At 44.0% G+C, this 23,133-nt stretch overlaps 1 protein-coding gene across 1 annotated transcript in view; it reads right to left on the reverse strand.

The window, feature by feature from the left end:
* LOC126163003 (protein 5NUC-like) overlaps positions 1–23,133 on the reverse strand; it is a 234,339-nt gene that overhangs the window by 35,835 nt on the left and 175,371 nt on the right. Inside the window, exon 2 of the mRNA XM_049919862.1 lies at positions 3,383–3,586. Within this exon, the coding sequence (XP_049775819.1) occupies positions 3,383–3,586 (204 nt within the window). The remainder of the gene's footprint in view (positions 1–3,382; positions 3,587–23,133) is intronic.

Consider the following 23,133-nt stretch of genomic DNA (forward strand, 5'->3'; position numbering starts at 1 on the left):
GCCATATGTCAGAACTTCATGAAACTATAGAGGTTGAAGTGATAATATTCCATTATATCCCGCAAAAAATATTTCATTTTGTCAACCTAAATTGGCCGAGAAAAAATGTGTCGCTTTACTTATTGAACGCCCGGTGTACAATACCTTATTTTAACATACATACGTCGATTGCGTGACTGTCTGAATTGTGCAATGAACTAAATAAATAGGCATAATGTAAGGTGTTTCTGTATTGTATTTTGCTGCCTATTGTAGATATTTATAATGGCTTTTTGCTTGCCTATTTTAATCATTTACAATGCCTAAACATCTGGATTCTGATTGTAACAAATTTTGGCACTTACGCAGTTTACGGGGTACACGCGCTGATCACGAGAAAAGTACCTATTTTTGAAGGAAACGCGTACTTCTGAAGATATAAGCGTATATATGCCCGGAAAAAAAATATTTCAAAAATTGTGTGTTACAGTCATATCTGATGCGCTCGTCACCAAAAAAATACTTATTTTCATGTGGATGCAAAAAAAAAAAGTTCAATTAACTGTCTCAAAAATTTTTTTAATCAAAAATGATGTATTGCATATGTATGCATGGAATTTCAAAAACATTTTTTTTGCAAAAAAGATGGAATTAATAACAAAATTTTCTCAAAAAATCATATTTGTTTATTTTGCACACATGTACATTAAAGCTCGAATCACAGATTAGATAAAAACAGCTACCTCAAGTTAATTTGCAGCATTAGGATAGATTTTTCGAACATGCTCAATGAAATTGTGGAATAGATTTTCCCCAAAACGTTGACGCCAGAGAAATTCCGCCAGGTAGTTATTCAGCATAGCACGGTGAGTTCCGAAACGCCTTTGTTTTTTTCTTTAGCTTTTTGCCAGACTGACTCCACATGATTTGTGGTTGCATTTGTAAAGGGATCGACAAAATAAAGTGAATGATTAACAGTCAGATGATTGTAGCCCAAGTTACCTATGGTGGTGTAAGCTTGCCACAAATCAGGAACTACTGCGGTTCCAGGCAAAACATATTGTTGCAAAATTGGCAGCAAATGGGTAGCATCACGTCGTGGCACAGCAACCATTAAGCTTTGCTTTGTCTCAACGTCATAACCACCAAAGACCCATTGCTCCCACACCGCATGGCCTCGATGGTGCTTTCTTCTGACGAAGCAGCTCTCGTCTATTTCAACAGTATGGCCAGGGCCGCCCAAAACTATTGGCTCAATCAAGAAATATTCATGGCAGATATCCCTACAAAATTGGCACCAATCGACCACAATGTGCTCACCGCCAATTTTGAGCTCCCTCATTAAAAACTTTTGCTTATTGAGTTCGAAAGCCCACGTGTAAGACAGTCGCAAAATTTTAGAAATGTCTAAATGACTGCCAGCAAAAAAATGACATTTTCCTGATTGAACATTTCTTTCTACAGTCCCTGCCAACGGAGCAGCGAAAAATTTGGCCATCTTTCCCGGTAGTTTTCTCCAGCTTCATCTCGTTGTATCCAACACAATTCCCATTTTCGCACACCATATCGTTCTTCAAAAGACCTTGTTGCCTAGCCCATTGTATAGAGCTTTGGGTGTTCTCCGTAACTTGGTACAGATCTTCCATTACAAAGTCACTCAAATCTGGAAAGTTTCTCGCCATTTTGGCACACACAGTAATATACGATACTTCAAAACTGACAGCCTCAACAGAAAAATCAGGTTGTTGGGCGCACTGATCAAGATACATAACTGTGAGCAACAGGGACATATACCATATGTCCGCAGCTCGTGGTCGTGCGGTAGCGTTCTCGCTTCCCGCTCCCGGGTTCGCTTGCCGGCGGGGTCAGGTATTTTCTATGCCTCGTGGTGACTGGGTGTTGTGTGATGTCCTTAGGTTAGTGAGGTTTAAGTAGTTCTACGTTCTAGGGGACTGATGACCATAGATGTTAAGTCCCATAGTGCTCAGAGCCATTTGCACGATTTTATACCATACGCAACAATATGCAAAGCCAGCAATAGCTATCATGGTTAGGATGTATTAAACTGTAAGCATTACCTATGGGTAAAGAACTTTGTGAAGAAATGTATTAAAGTGTCTGCAGCATATTGGCATAGCAACATGAATAAGTTGGTTCAAATTGTTCAAATGTGTGTGAAATCTTATGGGACTTAACTGCTAAGGTCATCAGTCCCTAAGCTTACACACTACTTAACCTAAATTATCCTAAGGACAAACACACACACCCATACCAGAGGGAGGATTCGAACTTCCGCCGGGACCAGCCGCACAGTCCATGACTGAAGCGCCTAGACCGCTCGGCTAATCCCACGCAGCAAATAAGTTGATGAAAGCAGACAGTTCATTAATTTTTTTTTTTGCATCTGTATGAAAATAAGTACTTTTTTGGTAGTCCATGCATATACAGGGTGTTACAAAAAGGTACGGCCGAACTTTCAGGAAACATTCTTCACATACAAATAAAGAAAAGATGTCATGTGGACATGTGTCCGGAAACGCTTAATTTCCATGTTAGAGCTCATTTTAGTTTCTTCCACCTACGCTCAATGGAGAACGTTATCATGATTTTATACGGGATACTCTACCTGTGCTGCTAGGACATGTGCCTTTACAAGTAAGACACAACATGTGGTTCATACACGATGGTGCTCCTGCACATTTCAGTCGAAGTGTTCGTACGCTTCTGAACAACAGATTCGGTGACCGATGGATTGGTAGAGGCGGACCAATTCCATGGCCTCCACGCTCTCCTGACCTCAACCCTCTTGACTTTCATTTATGGGGGCATTTGAAAGCTCTTGTCTACGCAACCCCGGTACCAAATGTAGAGACTCTTCGTGCTCGTATTGTGGACGGCTGTGATACAATACGCCATTGTCCAGGGCTGCATCAGCGCATCAGGGATTCCATGCGACGGAGGGTGGATGCATGTATCCTCGCTAACGGAGGTCATTTTGAACATTTCCTGTAACAAAGTGTTTGAAGTCACGCTGGTACGTTCTGTTGCTGTGTGTTTCCATTCCATGATTAATGTGATTTGAAGAGAAGTAACAAAATGAGCTCTAACATGGAAAGTAAGCGTTTCCGGACACACGTCCACATAACTTATTTTCTTTCTTTGTGTGTGAGGAATGTTTGCTGAAAGTTTGGCCGTACCTTTTTGTAACACCCTGTATATGCTTATATCCTCAGAAATACGCGTTTCCTTCAAAAATAGGTACTTTTCTCGTGATGAGCGCATGTGCCCCGTAAACTGCATAAGTGCCACAATTTCCAGGTACAGCTGGCGTAATTCATTTTAGCACGTCATCATGTATTCCGTGTCGATCAAAGCGTTGATGAACATGCCACGAGAGTAGTACCTTGGTCTCTGGTGTGAGGTAGCCGATGATGCCAACGTCGGGACCGCCTGGCAGGTGGAGCACGACCGACTTGACGAGGGGAGAAGCGGCCAGCGCTGGTTCCTCGCTGGTGTCCAGGTTGGCAGCGACCACGGGGAAGCTGGCGTTCTCCAGGAAGGGCACCAGCCCGGCCACGCCGTTGTCGAACTCGTGGTTCCCCAGGGACTGCAACATCCAAACACGATCTTACTCAGGTTGCCCGCTTCCTACATCAGTACCATCATTCTGCACATCACTATTTGGTATAATTTGGTAATTTTTTTTCGTTTTTCTTTGTCAGGCTAAAGTCGATTGCAGGCCTCATCCACATCTAATTAATTGTTTCATTCAGAAGGCTCTGTGTTAATCGTAACACACATTTTCACGTTGTAACAGTTATTTCTGATGCGATGTAACAGACAGATTCGGCTACAGCATAAGATAGTTTGAAATTATCGGTCTCTTTTCGTCATGATGATCTCTCCATTGGCAAAAGATTCCGGACTAGCTCCCTATTCGGATCTCCAGGAAACTCCTGTTTGTGCTTGTTTCCTTGCTAAGTGCCAAACAACATCCCAATTTTTTTTTATCAAATAATTCTGTCTTTTTCACTTTTGAAATCATATGCATTAAAACATCCTATTTGTGCACAGTGAACGTTTCTTCTCTGTAAACGGTAAATACTTTTTTATTTTGAGACATTTCGACTCTCTTGCAGGAGAACACTAATAGCAAAAATACCAGGGTCTTACGCAAGCTTTTCAGTGTGTCAAGAAAACAAAGCGAACAACACGACGGATATTAAGAGGACACGAAAGCAGGAATTAAATCCGCAACGTTCGGCATACTCGGAAATTTATAACTCCTTACTCGGCACAATATATCACACGTCGTAATCACACTCGCGACATGGTTGGCTGCAGATTTACACGCGCATACGAAAGTTACACCCACTTCATGAAGTCAATTTTAACCAAAAAGTCGTACATGTAAACTGGGTTCGTGCCGCCCGAGCGGAGGAACGAGCACGCCACCCTCTCGCAGGGCTGACAACCTACGTCCCTCTTCTGTGTTCATGCGAAAGAACTAAGAAACGAAAACAACGCACAGCGCAAAGCAAATTAGAATACTCAAAGCATTTGGTAACGGTTACAGCGTAATTGTTTGCTTATAGTCCGTTTAAAATTAGTTGCGACTTTTGATGTTTGGCTGACCGGAGGGGGACGTGATGGCGTTGCCCAGGTAACACCAATAGCGAGCCGGCTTTCCCTACCACGCCGTTACTGGTTCGGCTGGTAAAACGCCACGGTTGCCCCATCATGAATAAACAGTACCACATGGTGTCACGCATTATATGCATCAATGTTCGTCAGCTCTCGTAAAGTAGTATTTTCTCGTTCTGTAGTCGTCAGGTATTGTGAACAAGCGTTTTCCGTTGGCGTCGCATTAATAACAACAGTGCAGTACATCTGAACAGATTTGCAGCAGAAGTGTCACCCAGGTACACGTCCACCGGCTGGGAAGATAACGTTCTGGTGCAAAACATTCCTCGGAATTCGGGAATAGTAGACGCCATGCCCCTCTGATGTGATGCATAAAACTCCACAATGCAGTGGAGGTAAGCAGATACTTTGCTCTGGGTACAAAGAAATGTTCCATGAGATAAAGTTGAACCTGTATAAGGCGAAGTTAATGGAACATTTAGTGCTGTACAAGCCAAAACTTCACGCTACCTGAACTGGCTAACGCAAAGAAAATAGTTTAATCAGGCTTCCTCCGACAAAAGAGGCCACTGTAAATGTTACAGGACAGGGCTGATCTTGAGTTGTCAGCCATGCCAAGAAGGTACTTAAGGAGACATTCATTCATGAAGGACTGTGACGAGTTTCGACGAATACGTTACTTCTCTTGTTGCCATGTTAACATCTGCTTTTTTGGGTCAAAATACAGCAGAGTTCAGAAATATTCATGTCGCTAACATTCTAATTCAGTTAAAATTGAGACAGAAACCCGAAATAATGTAATATAAAACTAACAACTGAGTGCAAGTCAGAACAATAGTTTATGAAATAGTCCATTGTTAGTATGAAAATAAACGTGTAACTTCTTCACTTATATTGTTACAAAACCACAGCAGTTCTCGTTTCACCAGCTATTGTCTTTGCGCGCTTGCATTTGCCAAAATCGTGTTCCGATATATCAAACCATTAACGAGATACGAGCAGTTTATGAATATTTCATTCCAGTTTTCATTGACACAAGAGTTCACGACGGAGCGCTTTACATAAATTCCATGTTCTCGAGATTGGAAGCAAGACACCGATAACCTTCCAAGTTAAAAGAATAATTCAATATATTATCTACATTTAATACGCGACAACACATTACCTAACACGCACCAAACACAAATTCATAGCGATACCTGTTTTTCACTGCAAACTAAAAATTTCTTGCACTAGTTCACGTACTATCGAATTACCACAATAACTGTGACCATTAACGAAATGATAGGCAGTTTATCAGGAAGCTGACGAATTAAACTAAAAGATGTGCAAGAATGAGAGGTTATTGCCGAATAGTTTATTTAAAATCGTATGAGAACGATCGCCGGCCGTGGTGGCCGTGCGGTTCTGGCGCTGCAGTCAGGAACCGCGGTACTGCTACGGTCGCAGGTTCGAATCCTGCCTCGGGCATGGGTGTGTGTGATGTCCTTAGGTTAGTTAGGTTTAAGTAGTTCTAAGTTCTAGGGGACTTATGACCTAAGATGTTGAGTCTCATAGTGCTCAGAGCCATTTTTTGTATGAGAACGATCGCTAGTCGGCTGACGTGCTCTTCGCACAGTCAACTGCCGCGCCGAGGAGGACGCATTATACTGCATTCACCTACTGATGTGCCAATATACGCTGGCAACTTCGCTTCCCTGCAATGAACTGTCAAAAATTGCAACTTGTTTTAAACGCACCGTAGGTTTGCAGTGTCGCAAATGTGGAACTTCAAGTTCAGTCTTTAACTGTATCTTACACATTCATTCAACCCCCTCCTACCTAAAACCACCACGTTGAGGTGTCCGCATAGGTTGGCTGGTTGTTGGTTGTTTGGGGAAGGAGACCAGACAGCGTGGTCATCGGTCTCATCGGATTAAGGAAGGATGGGGATGGAAGTCGGCCGTGCCCTTTCAGAGGAACCATCCCGGCATTTGCCTGGAGTGATTTAGGGAAATCACGGAAAACCTAAATCAGGATGGCCGGACGCGGGATTGAACAGTCGTCCTCCCGAATGCGAGTCCAGTGTCGAACCACTGCGCCACCTCGCTCGGTCCCGCATAGTATATATTTCCGTTGGTGCAGGATGTTGATAATAAACAAATATTCCGTAAAATGTTCGTTTCTAATTCAAAGCGCAGTTATAAAAAAGTAGATTGCATATCAAGCTGTGGACCTGTAACTCTGGACAAAATGACATCAACGAAAGTATGTGTACATCCAAGGGAGTTGTGGATTTTAGTATCTGCTAATTGTAGCAAATAAACACATGTGCCTATCTACTGCAAGGTGCAGGGCATACATTCCTGCCAGTTACGAAGCATACCCGAAAAATAACCTCCTTTAGGCTGTAAATGAAATACTGGAAAAGTTGAATCGAACTTGTTAGAAAAATTTTAAAGCTTTGTTTTACTTCTCCGTATAATTATTCAGATTCAAGCATTTGTCGCATCTCCAAATGAGTAGAGAAATTCCCTATACATGAAATTCTGTTGCCTGAAATTGGAGCCAGCCTATGATAGTTTTCTCGGAGTCAAGTCGTTGGGAGCCAAGCCACTTTTCACAAGCATGAATTGGTGGAGATCATATAAGAACTAAGTCTGGGCTGTACAGCGCATATTCAAGAACGTCCCATTAGAACTGAAGTAACAATTACTGTGTTTGCTGAGCCGTATTTTGCCGAGAATTATCATGTTAAAACAAGACACTGGATGTCAAAGACCGCGTTGTTCGATTTGAACGGCTCTTCTGAGTTTTCTCAATGTCTCAATTTAGGCTTCAGAATTTACTGTCTTTCCACGTCCCATAAAATTAAAAAACTAGACTCCTTTAACGTCCCAAATCACGGTAGCAACAATCTTTGTGGGTGACAGAGTTTACCGTGCTTTCTTTGGTTTGCTGGGCGAGGCAGTATGAGCCCTCACCACTGACTGCTGCTTTGTGTCCTCGGTAACAAAGGAACCCCATGTCTCGTCGCCAGTCTCAGTCATTTCAAGACGTCTCCTACAGCATCGTAATGAAAAAGAATGTCCAGAGAAGCAGTCATACTTTGAGTTTTCTGGTTCACTGAAAAGAGTTAGAACTTTTTTGCCACGATGACATGTAAAACACTCTTCTAAATCTATAGAAACATGTAGAACAGTTGAGGTGTTGTGAAACGCCGGCTTCCATGATTCTTTTTTCGCAATTTTTGTACCAGTTATTGGCTGATTGCAGACGAGCGGCCGCTTCTGTCATCATCATAAAGATTCGTCCTTCCATTCTTAAACCAACGACATTTTCGCACATAGCATCTTTTCTTGTCACATACGGGCAGAACGCAGCACAAAATTCGCGATGAAAGTGAGTAGTTTTGAGATTTTTCCCACTAAAGCCCCGACGTTCATTTCGAACACCACAGTATGCGAACGAAAAACAATGTTGTTTTCTCGCTATTGCATTTCTAAGCACACTCACCTATCGCGTTAAGTTAGTGTAGCGACCTTCACTCCCATCCCCGTACACAGACTCACTGTTGCGTAAGGGGGGAATCCATATGAAATAGGGGAGGTAGATATTTGTCATTTTCCAGGAAACGAAATAAGACGCGCAGTTCTGAGAATTGTAACATGGAAGAAATAAACTGCATGAGAAAAGTTCTTTATACTTGAAAGAATGGAAATGTAACGAATATCATCATTTCCTTCCTAATATAATATGTCAGAGAGAAGCAGCAATTTATGCATTAATATGATTTAACAAATTACAATAATTCATTTAATTCTCTCATAATAGGCTGTTACGTGTACTTAAGCAAAATATTAGTCTTACTGAAAAATATATGCCCTACCATGTAAATCTGAACCCTACTCATAAGACTCGTTGTATGGCACATTTCAAAAAAGTATTGTTAGCCTGCCTTTGTAGCTGAATGGTCAACGTAGATGCCTGCCCTGCGGAGAACCTGAGTTCAATTCCCGGTACTGCTAGGGATTTTTCCTCGTTTGGGCCTTCAAGGCCTGGAAGAGGAGGTCGTTATTGACGGTGTTAGTGTGCAGGGACCAAGCAGAGATGTAGAGACCAACCAAAAGTTTGAAGGAAATTAACGAATAATAAAATGCAGGCTGTTATCTTTGCAACACCAACAAATAACGGAATACACCAAGAAGAAGAAGAAAAAGAACGAGGCACTACAAAGGAATTATCCGAATGGGACGGAAATTGGTATATGTAACGTACAAGCAAATGATTACAATTTCAGAAAAACTGGATGATTTATTCAAGAGAAAGGGTTTCACATATTGAGCTAGTCAGTAAGTTCTGGCCGAAATAAGCAGTTATTCAGCTAGGCATTGATTGATAGAGTTGATGGATGTCCTCGTGAGGAATGTCGTGCCAAATTGTGTCCAACTGACTCGTTAGATCGTCAAAATCCCGAGGTGGTTGGAGGGGCCTAATGTTCCGAACGCTCTCAGCTGGGAAGAGATCCGGCGGCCTTGCTGGCCAAAATAGGGTTTGGCAAGCACGAAGATAAGCAATAGAAACGCTCGCCATGTGCGGGTGGGTATTGTAAACCCAGTATGGCCAGAAAATAGGGCGTATAATGTTGTCGACCCACCGCTGGTCTGTAAGGGTGCTTTGGATGACATCGAAGAGGTCCCACTACGAATAGAAATAGCACCCCAGACCACCACTCTTGGTTGTCGGGCCGTATACCGGGCGACAAGCAGATTGGTATTCCACTGCTGTCCAGGCCATGTCCAGACTCGTCTTTGCTGGTCATCGGGGTACTCATCACTGAAGACAATTCTACACCAGTAAAAGCGATTCCATGACCTGTCTGTAGACGCCGCTTACTGTGCTGGGTTATCAACCTCACTGTCGCCCGCCACACAGCCCAACAAAAATGTCCGCCGCTCGTGGTCTCGCGGTAGCGTTCTCGCTTCCCGAGCACGGGGTCCCGGGTTCGATTCCCGGCGGGGTCAGGGATTTTCACCTGCCTCGAGATGACTGGGTGTTTGTGTTGTCCTCATCATTTCATCATCATCCAGGAAAGTGGCGAAATTGGACTGAGCAAAGATTGGGTAATTGTAAGGGCGCTGATAACCACGCAGTTGAGCGCCCCACAAACCAAACGTCATCATCATCAGCCCAACGAAAAAGAGCGATTGTCCACACTACGTTTTGTTGCCCTTCATCACAAGCTATCCTGGGCTTACATTTCAGCAAAATAATGCGCGCCCGCACATGGCGAGAGGTTCTACTGCTTGTTTTCGTGCTTGCCAAACCCTTTCTTGGGCAGCAAGATTGCCAGATTTCTCCTGAGAACTTTTGGAGCATGATGGGGAGGGTCCTCCAACGATCTCAGCATTTTGATGATCTGATGCGCCAATTGGACAAAATGTGGCACGAAATTCCTCAGGAGGACATCCGGCAACTCTATGAATCAATGTCAGCCGAATAATTGCTTGCATAAGGATCAAAGGTGGACCAGTGCATTACTGACTTGCTCAATTTGCGAAGTTCTTTCTCTTTTCTGAAATTGTAATTTTTTTTTTCTCTGCACATGTACAGATTTGAGAATATACAGTCGTGCAAAATTCAGTAAACATAACTGTCACTTCTGACAGCAACAAAAGCTCTAACACAGCTGGACATCAGATCGAATCACACTTTGATGACAGATGCTGCTTCAACTCTGTGCTGCAGTTCATCAGTTGTTGTGGCCGAGTGGTGATGCGCCAGTCTCTCGGCAACCTATGGTCAGATGTTACCATAACATTTGGTAGACCTCCAAGGTAGGGCACAGTCACCAGTCTTAACAAGTCGGAAATGTAAGGGCTGTTGTCCAAACTAATGGCTATGCGAGCTAGAGGTAATCGTGTTGTGCATCCAGTGGCAGTCCATACCATCGTGCCAGGTGCTGGGCCCGTTTGGGGTGAGAAATTTTTGTTCTCCTCGGAGGTTTTCTTCCTTTATTGTTATTCCAACCTCCCCTAGCACCATACGGTTGGGTACCATCAATATGCTCATCAGCCAGCTGGTCAAGTAAAACTAAATTAGATGAAAAAACACTAACATAAATGCGAAATATTTACATAGATTTGAAACATTTGGAATTGTGAAAAATTAATGGTAGGATTGATATGTACATGAAACAAGACATTCTTCTTGTTTAAATCAAAGCAGTAATACTACACTCCTGGAAATTGAAATAAGTACACCGTGAATTCATTGTCCCAGGAAGGGGAAACTTTATTGACACATTCCTGGGGTCAGATACATCACATGATCACACTGACAGAACCACAGGCACATAGACACAGGCAACAGAGCATGCACAATGTCGGCACTAGTACAGTGTATATCCACCTTTCGCAGCAATGCAGGCTGCTATTCTCCCATGGAGACGATCGTAGAGATGCTGGATGTAGTCCTGTGGAACGGCTTGCCATGCCATTTCCACCTGGCGCCTCAGTTGGACCAGCGTTCGTGCTGGACGTGCAGACCGCGTGAGACGACGCTTCATCCAGTCCCAAACATGCTCAATGGGGGCAGATCCGGAGATCTTGCTGGCCAGGGTAGTTGACTTACACCTTCTAGAGCACGTTGGGTGGCACGAGATACATGCGGACGTGCGTTGTCCTGTTGGAACAGCAAGTTCCCTTGCCGGTCTAGGAATGGTAGAACGATGGGTTCGATGACGGTTTGGATGTACCGTGCACTATTCAGTGTCCCCTCGACGATCACCAGTGGTGTACGGCCAGTGTAGGAGATCGCTCCCCACACCACGATGCCGGGTGTTGGCCCTGTGTGCCTCGGTCGTAGGCAGTCCTGATTGTGGCGCTGACCTGCACAGCGCCAAACACGCATACGACCATCATTGGCACCAAGGCAGAAGCGACTCTCATCGCTGAAGACGACACGTCTCCATTCGTCCCTCCATTCACGCCTGTCGCGACACCACTGGAGGCGGGCTGCACGATGTTGGGGCGTGAGCGGAAGACGGCCTAACGGTGTGTGGGACCGTAGCCCAGCTTCATGGAGACGGTTGCGAATGGTCCTCGCCGATACCCCAGGAGCAACAGTGTCCCTAATTTGCTGGGAAGTGGCGGTGCGGTCCCCTACGGCACTGCGTAGGATCCTACGGTCTTGGCGTGCATCCGTGCGTCGCTGCGGTCCGGTCCCAGGTCGACGGGCACGTGCACCTTCCGCCGACCACTGGCGACAACATCGATGTACTGTGGAGACCTCACGCCCCACGTGTTGAGCAATTCGGCGGTACGTCCACCCGGCCTCCCGCATGCCCACTATACGCCCTCGCTCAAAGTCCGTCAACTGCACATACGGTTCACGTCCACGCTGTCGCGGCATGCTACCAGTGTTAAAGACTGCGATGGAGCTCCGTATGCCACGACAAACTGGCTGACACTGACGGCGGCGGTGCACAGATGCTGCGCAGCTAGCGCCATTCGACGGCCAACACCGCGGTTCCTGGTGTGTCCGCTGTGCCGTGCGTGTGATCATTGCTTGTACAGCCCTCTCGCAGTGTCCGGAGCAAGTATGGTGGGTCTGACACACCGGTGTCAATGTGTTCTTTTTTCCATTTCCACGAGTGTAAAATGATAAAATGGAAAACAGCTAGGGTACACTTAAAACTTTTAAAATATGGCGAGGTTGAATTTCTTTATTTTCACACGACCGGTTTCGGACAGTTATAAGTCCATCTTCAGGTGTCGTAGCTGTCTGTGGTCCCCGAGCGCCGCGTGTACCCGGCGCGGTGTGCTGCCTATGAGCGCAGAACAGGGACTGTGATCTATCCAAGCACTAGCCATGCCCAACTGTGCTTGGCGTTGGTGAACTGGGAGGAACCGGTGAGCTGTCCGCCGGAGGGGATGTTAAGCTCAGTGGCCACCTTAGTGCTATTTGAGAAAAACAGCCATCGAATTTCAGCCTCTCCCTTCTCTCCTCATCATCATCCAAATCATAAGTGACACCACGCTGCACACATATCCACTGCAGTCATCTGCACTTAACCGTTACACTAAGACAACACACAACAATTATACTTAACACAGGGAAGGTGAGGGATGCAGAGGATAGAAAACACCTTTCCAATTCAGGCGGTTGAACCTGCCTTTTGGGGTCTTCCAGCCATTTGTGCCATACAACTTAATTTTACTGGGTGCTCCATTGTCGAGACGCCTACTTGGCTGCCGTGCTGATAGTCTGCGGTGATTCAGGCGCTGTCGCATTGTCCTTGTAGATTCCACATCCTGACTCTAGTCACATTACGTGGCTGTATGATCCTCCATGGCCGAGTGGACAATGCCAGTCCTCTTTGGCGCTAATCGCTTGGAGCCGTTGAAATCCTGCATAGCGTTGAGTATGACCCTTCTGGAAACATCAATTTCATATATGGATCACAGTCGTAGGATCCCAACCAAAGCGAGCTGCAGAGCCGAGCGGGCAATGTCTGTCCTCTCGGACGCTAATCGCTTCGAGCCACTGATATCCTGCATGGCGTTGAGTGTGACCCTTCTGGAATCATCGATTCCATATTTGTAAGACAGTAGTGGGTTCCTGATCAATAGGAGCAGCAACACCGCGAAACGATGGACCGCAGTCCAGGTAGACCACGATGTTGTCACTTCGGATTCTGACATGTGCTGGTAGGCTTTTCCACTTCGTACAGAAAACATAACACGATCTTCTCACAAACAAACGAAACTGAAAGATGGTTTCTGAACGACAAATCCGCTGCATAATCTTCCGCTGTATACGGAATGTAGATGGCCTTACTGATTCGTGCTTTGTGCAGTTGTGTTGAAATGCCAGTCACTTGTACAGCCAAGCATGACAATGATGCAATGTTTTTGGATAGCATTATTCTTTAAAAAAAGGATTGTTTGATAAGTCTGGTGAAAAAGCAAGAAGAAACGTTTTATAAAAATTTCATCTTACTTCTCGAACTAGTCTTCTTTGAGGGCTATAAACTAAGTCAAAACATTATGACCACTGCCCACCGCGACGCTGGTTGCTACCTAGTGGCTTTGCGGGCACGTGACGCGGTAACAAAAGTATGTAAGCGGAGCAGACACCGAAAGGGGGTCACCCAGCGAAGATATGGGCTGCAAACAGGGAAATCCATTGAGATAAGCGGCTTTGAAAAGAGCAGGTTATTACTGCGCAGAACCTGTGAACGAGTATCTCGAAACGAGCGAGGCTGCTCGAATGTTCACGTGCTACTGTCGTGAGCATCTATGGAAACAGGTAGAAGGGCAGTGAAACTAGCACTAGGTGCTAAATGGTTGGACGTCCACGACTCTTGACAAAACGTGAGGTTCGGAGACTCGACTGCTCTGTAAAGTAGGACAGGCCGTCAATTACGATTGCAGTGGCCACGAGACCATCGGAATTCGACCGTTGATCACCAAGGTCAACTGTCGTCTCCACAAGCACCGTCATCGAGGTGAACGTCGGCTCTAAACGTACAGCGCGCCATGGACGCAGGGTGGTGGGTGCAGTGTTATGCTGTGAGAGACATCCTCCTGCCCTTGCATGGGAACTGTGGTAGTAATCGAAGACACGCTGACAGCTGCGAACCACCTGCATCTCTTCATGCTTGATGCCTCCCTCGATGGCGATATCATCCTTCAGCAGTATAACTGCCGTGTCTCGGAGCCATAACGGTGCCACAGTGGTTTGAGGAGCATTGTAGTCAACCAACGTTGATGCCTCGGCGATCAGATTCGCCTGATGTAAAAGCTTTGGAATCCACCTGGGCCGCTATCGGGCACCCTCACCGCGTATGCAAATCAGCGGCCCGTTATTTACGCGAATTACATGACCCGCGCGTAGACATCTAATGCCACATACCTCCACAAACCTACCAACAAACTGTCGGATCCCTGATACGCAGAATCAGCAATGAATTTCGTTTCAAAGACGGTCAAGCAAACTATTAAGTAGGTGCTCATAATGTCTTGGCTCATCAATGTACATTTGGTCCAGTGATTCTAGAGCTTGTTTACACCATCAGAAAAATTGGTTTTGTCGAACTCGTCAAAACATTCATTACCTGCTCATTCGATGAAAATTTCTTTCCAGCAAGCCAAACTTTCAAGTCAGGGAACAGAAAGAAGTCACTTGGGGGCTAAATCTGGTGAATAAGGTGGCTGGGGAACCAATTCGAAGCTCAATTCATGCACTTTCGCCATTGCTATCGCTGATGTATGGGATGGTGCGTTATCCTGGTGAAAGAGCACTTTTTTGTGTGCCAACTTTGGTTTTTTTCCAGATAACGCGAATTTCAGACGATTCAAAAATGAAGCATAATAGGATTTAGTTATGGTTCTGCCTTTTTCCAAGTAGTCTATGAGGATTATTCCTTGGTAATCCCAAAAAATAGTGGCCATCACCTTATCAGTTGACAAAATGTTTGCTTTCTCCAGTGCATTTTCACTAGCCTTTGTCCATTGTTTTGGTTGGCGTTTTGACTCTAGTGTGTAATGATGGACCTAGGTTTCATGAACAGTCACATATCGTCGCAAAAAGTTTGGCGGATTGCGATTAAACATCACCAGACATTGTGTTGAAATGTTGTGCTGGATGAGCTTTCGGCTGCCTGTGAGAAATCGCGGCGCTCACCTCGCACACCAGCTTCTTCATCGTCAAATGGCTCTGAGCACTATGGGACTTAACTTCTGTGGTCATCAGTCCCCTAGAACTTAGAACTACTTAAACCTAGCTAACCTAAGGACATCACACACATCCATGCCCGAGGCAGGATTCGAACCTGCGACCGTAGCAGTCCCGCGGTTCCGGACTGCGCGCCTAGAACCACTAGACCACCGCGGCCGGCTTCATCGTCAAGCTCGCTCAGTTGAGATGCCTACAATCTCAGCAGTCTCACGAATTTTTATTCGGCGGTCTTGTATTACCATACCATGGATTTTGTCAATGCTTTCCTTTGTGGTGATCTCAATTGGACGGCCGGAGCGCGCTTCGTGTCCCGTGCCCGTCCAGCCACGTTCAAGTTCATTAATTCAAAAGTAAATGGTCTTCAATGACGGTCCGCGTGAACTTCATCCAATTGTGTTTTGATCTGTGCGGCAGTCCAACCGCTCTTCAATCGCTGTCGACACACTGACCAGTTCAACGCCTCTCAACAATGAACTGGTTGCTGTACATTGTTGAAATTCTTTGTACGTACCTTAGAATAATGAAGCTTCTAACCATGGAGGCACTACAAAAATTTTCCATTCCTTCATGGAAATTTACCAGATTTATCAAACCACCCACGCATAGCAGCCGTGTTCGACATGCGGGCTCGGACGCTGGTGAGTTAGAAATATGTATGGAGAGGTGTAAACCAGACCCGCCCTGTTAGCCATCAGACAGGCGTAGTACGTCAGCGTCTGTGAGTTACTCCGCTACACAGCGCTCAGCGACGGCGAACAGGGCTATTACGTCATGGTCTACAGCAGGGTGTGGTTGTTTGGTGGCCACACCCTTTACTGTGCGAGAGAGCTTTCGGACGAACGCGTGTTTCCATTAACCCGAAAAACAGAGGGCGTTAGCGCCAGGTCTCAACTAGACTCCCAGATTTGTCTACAATGCCCTTTTGGTGAACGTTTTCTCTTGTACGATAACGTTTACCGACTGGACTTTTACCGTCTAGGACTTACGTAACATGTAGGCTGAAGCATGTAATGAATTCATATTGAGACAACAGTTATAATTTTAAAAGTAATACGTTCCGTAATGAACAACTTCTCTCGTGTAGCATCTCATACTGAAAACTGTTGAACATACATGTGGGACGCTTTCGCGCTGACTAAATTAAAGTCCGCGACGAATGGCGTCTTTATTCTCTGAATCTTCTCTGTACCTTTTGTTAGTCCAACTAGACAAGTATTCCAGAGCAAAGAGCAATACTCAACAATTAAACAGCTACAGATTTGTAATAAGAAGTGTGTTCAACTCTAGAGATACAACAATATATTTGTTGAGTAAATTACGTCACTGGCAATGCTCACTAATAGGATTAAACAAAAACTCACTGGGTTGCTAAAATTGGCGTCGAAACAAGGTTGAGCGGAACCACCAGTATCAGTGTATTTTCTCTGATACAATGCCAAGCACCGAAATAATCTTTGCAAGTAGTGAGAAAAGAGCAAGTCAGCGCTAATATCAGGGGACAGGCAGCAATTTTCGACATTTCTTACAGATATTATTTGAGATTAATAGCTATTTGGAAAACTCAGACAATGCTGCTCACTTAACCCTTAACTCACGAGGTGACTTCTGTAATGTGGAATCTCTGGGACCCTTATGTTTAAATCAAGATTTAAGGCGCAAATCATTTGAAACTTTTAATTACGTTATATAATATTTATTTCTACTATTATTTAAGTGTTGTTTAGGTACTCGTTCTTTATTTTATTGTACTACAGAATGCCTCCACAAAATCACATACTTTTGCGTCATTTTTTAAATAGTGCACGTGAATGGACTGGTTGAGAACTGAATTTTACATTCTGAAAAATTATACTATCTCTATAGCAAGTAAATTTCTACATTCCAAGGTTTAAATTTGCACGTAAAAATCCAACTGCATTGGTAGAAAAGAAACTCTGCAAAACCGACATTCAGTTCTGGTATACATTTTTCTCATCACCACTCACAACACATTTGATTTTAACTAACACTGCAAGTATGTTATTGCCGACACAGACAGATCCTCATCACAATTTCACTGAAGTTCTTCCTCTTAAAGATGCTCTAGTTCGATAGTTTGGTCTGTTTCTTGTTGTATATCACTGACTACTTCCTCCATCCATTAACTAACTATTTTATCAAACTCGGGAAAGTTAAAACTGACACGTTCCTACGAACATATTTGATACTAAACGGTACCGTTGTGAAGAAAACGGGTACGTAGTTCACGAGACGCGGACAAGAAGCCCTAACACCACGTGTCAAAAACAAACGAAGAAGGCGATAACGCAACCAACAACGAAACATTGTAGGTGTGGCATTTTTAGGAGGGCAGGAGGTTATAGAAGCATTACGCCACAACTGGTTTTCGACAGCTATTTCGATAGTTTACGTCCGGTCTGAAACACCACACTTTGTGAGTTAAGGTAACTGATTGCCTCCATTAGCTGATGCTCTGTCTACTCTCATACGAGAGTAACCTTTAAAATTTTTATCAAAATATGGCGTTATTGAGATGTGAGATTAATATTATTTCAAAATTTGTCATCTATATTGTTAAAATAATTACAGTTCAGAAACTAATCGAGTAGTTTGTTCACAACGAACGTTTAAAGGAACATTTTTGTAAAAAAAATGTACAGTTCACGCGAAAGCTTTCCATTGGATGATTTCTTTTTTCCGATTTTGGTAAAGGTCTGGCTCAGCAATAATGCCTCTAATGGATTTGTTGATCTTTTCATGATCGATCTAATTTATTAAGGAACTTACTGTTTACAATCTGATTTCCAGAATTTCCTTGTGGTCCTGCGATGAATTTCGTGAACGTCAGACAAAATCGGTGGTTGTTCCGAAAAACTTCGATGCCGTGCACAACATGGTTCAAAAATGGTTCTAATGGCTCTGAGCACTATGGGACTCAACATCTTAGGTCATAAGTCCCCTAGAACTTAGAACTACTTAAACCTAACTAACCTAAGGACATCACACACACCCATGCCCGAGGCAGGATTCGAACCTGCGACCGTAGCAGTCCCGCGGTTCCGGACTGCAGCGCCAGAACCGCTAGCGTGCACAACATGAGAATGGGCATCTGTCTTACCCTGTACCGTAAGTACATCGAAGACTGTACTGCATTCCATTTTAGATAAACAATTTGCTGTGGAAAGGTCTGTTGCCGATGGATTCCCCACCAACTAGGCCGAAGCTGAGTAACAGAATCTTGTCAATTGCTACAAGGGAATGTTCACAGAATTCCACTGAGGAGATGCGGAATCTAGTTACCACATCGTAAAAGGAGACGAAGATTGGGTACATTCATACGAGTTGTAAACTAGGCAGCAGTTAAGGGTTTGGGTGAACCGACATCAGCAAAAGTCGTTCGCTCGCGAATCATTTTCATGAAAATGTCACTTGTTTCTTTGGTTATACTGGACGTGTCGTAACCTTTGCCTTTGAGGTAACGCTGTGCTTGGGCACGACACGAACGGCTCGAGAAGTTTATGTCACAGCCCGAGGAATTTCGGTTTCTATTCGATCTTTCAATCGCCCTGCGGTATGGCGACATTTGTTGGTATTATCTCCCCGATGTGTTTTAACGTTATTAAGATACACAGATTTTAATAATAATAAAAATAAATGTGAAACACGGACCGAAATATCTTCTTGAGTGCAGATCATTTGAAACAAAACAGCAACTAATAAATAAATGAAAGACCACAGTCATGATTCAGTCCAATTCTCGAGCTTTCGCTCGTCCCGCGATTTATGGTGACATGTGTGACAGTTCGAGTTAGTTTGGCATGTAATTCTTGTTCAGTTTTCTTCCTTATTGCATCTGATTGTTTCCATCTTGTTTTCAATGTGATTGAAAGCTTATAACGCTTTTACTCGTTAATCTAATATGTGAACAAGGCTGGAAATTCTCATATGCTACCCATTTTGAAAATCTTTACAGTTTCTAATAAAGAAATAAAACATTGTACCGAGTTCAGACTCATGCAATGTGTTTGAACGACAAGACTTTTTTTGTCTTTGTTGGGTTTACTTAAAAATCGACATCTATACTTTTTTTGCCATCAGTCTTCTTACTGGTTTGACGCGGCCCGCCACGAATTCCTCTCCTGTGCTACCCTCTTCATCTCAGAGTAGACTTGCAACCTATGTCCTCATTTGCTGGATGTATTCCAATCTCTGTCTTCCTCTACAGTTTTTGCCCTCTGCAGTTCCCTCTAGTACCATGGAAGTCATTCCCCCATGTCGTAACAGATGTCCTATGATCCTATCCCTTCTCCTTATCAGTGTTTTCCATATATCCCTTTCCTCTGCGATTCTGGGCAGAACCACCTCATTCCTTACCTTATCACTACACCTAATTTTCAACACTCGTCTGTAGCTTCGATTCTCTTCTGTTCCGGTTTTCCCCCAGTCCTTGTTCTCCAGACGCACATTCTCAGAAATTTCTTCCTCAAATTAAGGCCGATATTTTATTTTAGTAGACTTCTCTTGGCCAGGAATGCCCTTTTCGCCAGTGCAAGTCTGCTTTTGATGTCCTCCTTGCTCCGTCCGTCATTGGTTATTTTACTGTCTAGGTAGCAGAATTCCTTAACTTCATCTACTTCGTGACCATCAATGCTGTTGTTAAGTTTCTCGTTGTTCTCATTTCTACACTTCTCACTACCTTCGTCTTCCTTCGATATACTCTCAACCCGTCCTCTGTACTCATTAGACTCTTCATTCCGTTCAGCAGATGGCTATTAGATTTTCATCCCCCTTTACATACTGTATTACCCTTTCAATATCCTCATACACGTTCTCTGTCCCTTTCATCTTCAGCTTGCGACGTGGGCATGTATACCTGAACTATCGTTGTCGGTGTTGGTTTGTTGTCGATTCTGATAAGAACAACCCTGTCACTGAATTGTTCATAATAACATACTCTCTGCCCTACCTTCCTATTCATAACGAATCCTACTCCCGCTATACAATTTTCTGCTGCTGTTGATATTATTCTATGCTCATCTGACCAGAAAGCCTTGTCTTCGTTTCACTTCAGTGACCCCAACTATATCTAGATTGAGCCTTTGCATTTCCCTTTTCAGATTTTCTAATTTCCCCACCACGTTCAAGTTTCTAACATTCCACGCCCCGACTCGTAGAACGTTATCCTTTCGTTGATTATTCAATCTTTTTCTCGTGGTATCCTCTCTCTTGGCAGTCCCCTAGCAGAGGTCCGAATGGGGGACTATTTCGGAATCTTTTGCCATTGGAGAGATCATCATGACACTTCTTCAATTACAGGCCACATGTCCTGTGGATACACGTTACGTGTCTTTAATGCAGTGATTTCCATTGCTTTCTGCATCCTCATGCCGTCGTTCATTGGTGTTTCTTCCGCCTTTCGGGCAGTTTCCCACTCCTAGGGCCGACCGGAGTGGCCGAGCTGTTCTAGGCGCTTCAGTCTGGAACCGCGCGACCGCTATGGTCGCAAGTTCGAATCCTGCCTCGGGAATGGATGTGTGTGATGTCCTTAGATTAGTTAGGTTTAAGTAGTTCTAAGTTATAGGGGACTGATGACCTCCGATATTAAGTCCCATAGTGCTCAGAGCCATTTTTGAACCACTCCTAGGACAAGAGAGTGCCCTGAACCTCTGTCCGATCCTCCGCCCTCTTTGACAAGACCGTTGGCAGAATGAGGGCGACTTGTTATGCTGGAAGTCTTCGACCGCCAAAGCTGATTATTAATCAAAATTTAAACAGCGGCGGGATTCGAACACGGGACCGAATTCGTTTTGATTACGAATTAAAGTCGCTACCACGTTTTTTTTGTTTTTTTTTTTCGTCGTGTTTGGTCGTTGCGGACGTCACATGACATCCACTCAAGTTCGTTTGTTGATCCTTCCACTCAGTTTTTTACTACAGAGACTAACCAGCTCTCTGACCGAACACGCTTTTTTTTTATTTTCACCTGATGCGGAACAGTATTTTGCAAGTATCATCTCTAGTTGTGTCACATCTCTTTGGTCTCTGATGATGACGCCTACATCGTCCGCTTAAGCACCTACCACGGTCTTTGTTCCTTGAGTGGTAATGCCTGTCAGCCTGTGCTGTAGCTGTCTCAAGAAAGGTTCCAGCGATATAACGAACAGGAGCTTGGATAAGGGGCTTCCTTGGGTAACACCCCTTTTTTATTTCAATTTTTTTTGTCAGTTGACAGTTAACGGAGATTTGTGCAGTAACACCCATTGCCATGTTCTTGATGATGTCGATGGTTTTTGGCAGGAAGTCCATTCGTCGCATTATCTCTATCAGGTATTTGTGATTAATTTGATCAAATGCCTTATGGAAGTCTGTGAAAAGCAGTCTACATTTTATGTTACTTGCCTGCGCTAGCGCAATGACATCGCGATACAAAGCCGCAGTTTGTAAAATCGTTCTTCTAAAAGCACAAGTCTGCTGTTGGCCTATGATGTCAGCAGTGCATGGTGTAAAACACTTGTTAATTACTCGAGCTATAATTTTATAATCTGAATTTAAAAGCGAAATCGGCCGTAGGTAGTTTATTTTTTTTTGCAGCCTCTGCTCTTCGGGATCAACACGATTTTGCATTGTTTGAACTCTGCAGGCACTGGCTTTCCTTGTAAGACTTTATTGACAATTTCGGTGAACTTTTCTCCTATTAGGGTCCTAAATCGTTTATAGAATTCAATGGGTGAGCTACCGTGCCGGCACCCCTAGGCCACTGGTCTAGCCTACTTAACGAGAATTTCTATTGAAAATTTGTTAAAATACAAGATTTTGTACGATGATAGGATCCAACGCAATGTTCTCCTGCGTTTCACGAAAATATATTTTAAACAGAGCTACAGCTTCTTGTTGTCGCGAGTTAGTGTATCGCTTGTACTAGCACCATGCGAGGATTGTTCGAGCAGCCTCGGATACCACCGTGGCGAATTGGGAAACCGAGAGTCCGTTCGATCGTGAGTATCATCTGCCCAGCCCTACTTATAAGATCGATGAACAGTTAATCTTGAATGTTGTACAACAATTTGTTTTCGGCAAGCCAGAAACGACGTATTATTCTCCTTCATGATAATAGCAACTGTCGCATAGCACACGAACACGCTGATTAGATTGTACAACACATTTCAACTTTTCGTCTGCCTTCTGGACAAAGGTATGGTTTTACACTTGTCATGGCTATGGGGAACAAGGATACAAAAATACCGTTTTCCAAAAGTAGAGGTTTATTATTCATAAAAATACAGAATTTTGAAATGTTATAAAGACAAATATTTCAACCAAGAATAAGTTTAGGACATTTTTGTTCGTTTTCTTTTGTATTCATGTTCTGCAGTGCCCTTAAGGCCAACAATATCCTGCCAACATGCTGCAGTTCCACCGCCCCACAAACCACTTTTCCATTACTACAATGTCCTGGTGAAAACACTTGTACCCCTCACTACTTGTACCCCTCAAGTTCTGAGGGAAAAGTCAAGATGGCAGTCCAGAAAATGTAATTTCTCTGACATTTGCCACTTCCTTGTTAACGGGGTATCCGCCTGGAACTGAGGAATATTTATAATTTCATGACGGGGGACTGCCTTTAAACTTGATTTTGAGGAAGCAAAAACTAGTCTCCATTCGTCAGAGTTGTGAACATGGCACAATGCTCCAAACAAACCATTGTTGTCATTAAAATTAAATTCGTTAGAGAAAAAGAAAAGGTTTCGAACTCACTCTGGTGACTCCTACATGAAGCCACTTTAACAC

The sequence above is a fragment of the Schistocerca cancellata genome, chromosome 2, assembly GCF_023864275.1.
Source record: "Schistocerca cancellata isolate TAMUIC-IGC-003103 chromosome 2, iqSchCanc2.1, whole genome shotgun sequence".
In the NCBI taxonomy this organism is placed as follows: domain Eukaryota; kingdom Metazoa; phylum Arthropoda; class Insecta; order Orthoptera; family Acrididae; genus Schistocerca; species Schistocerca cancellata.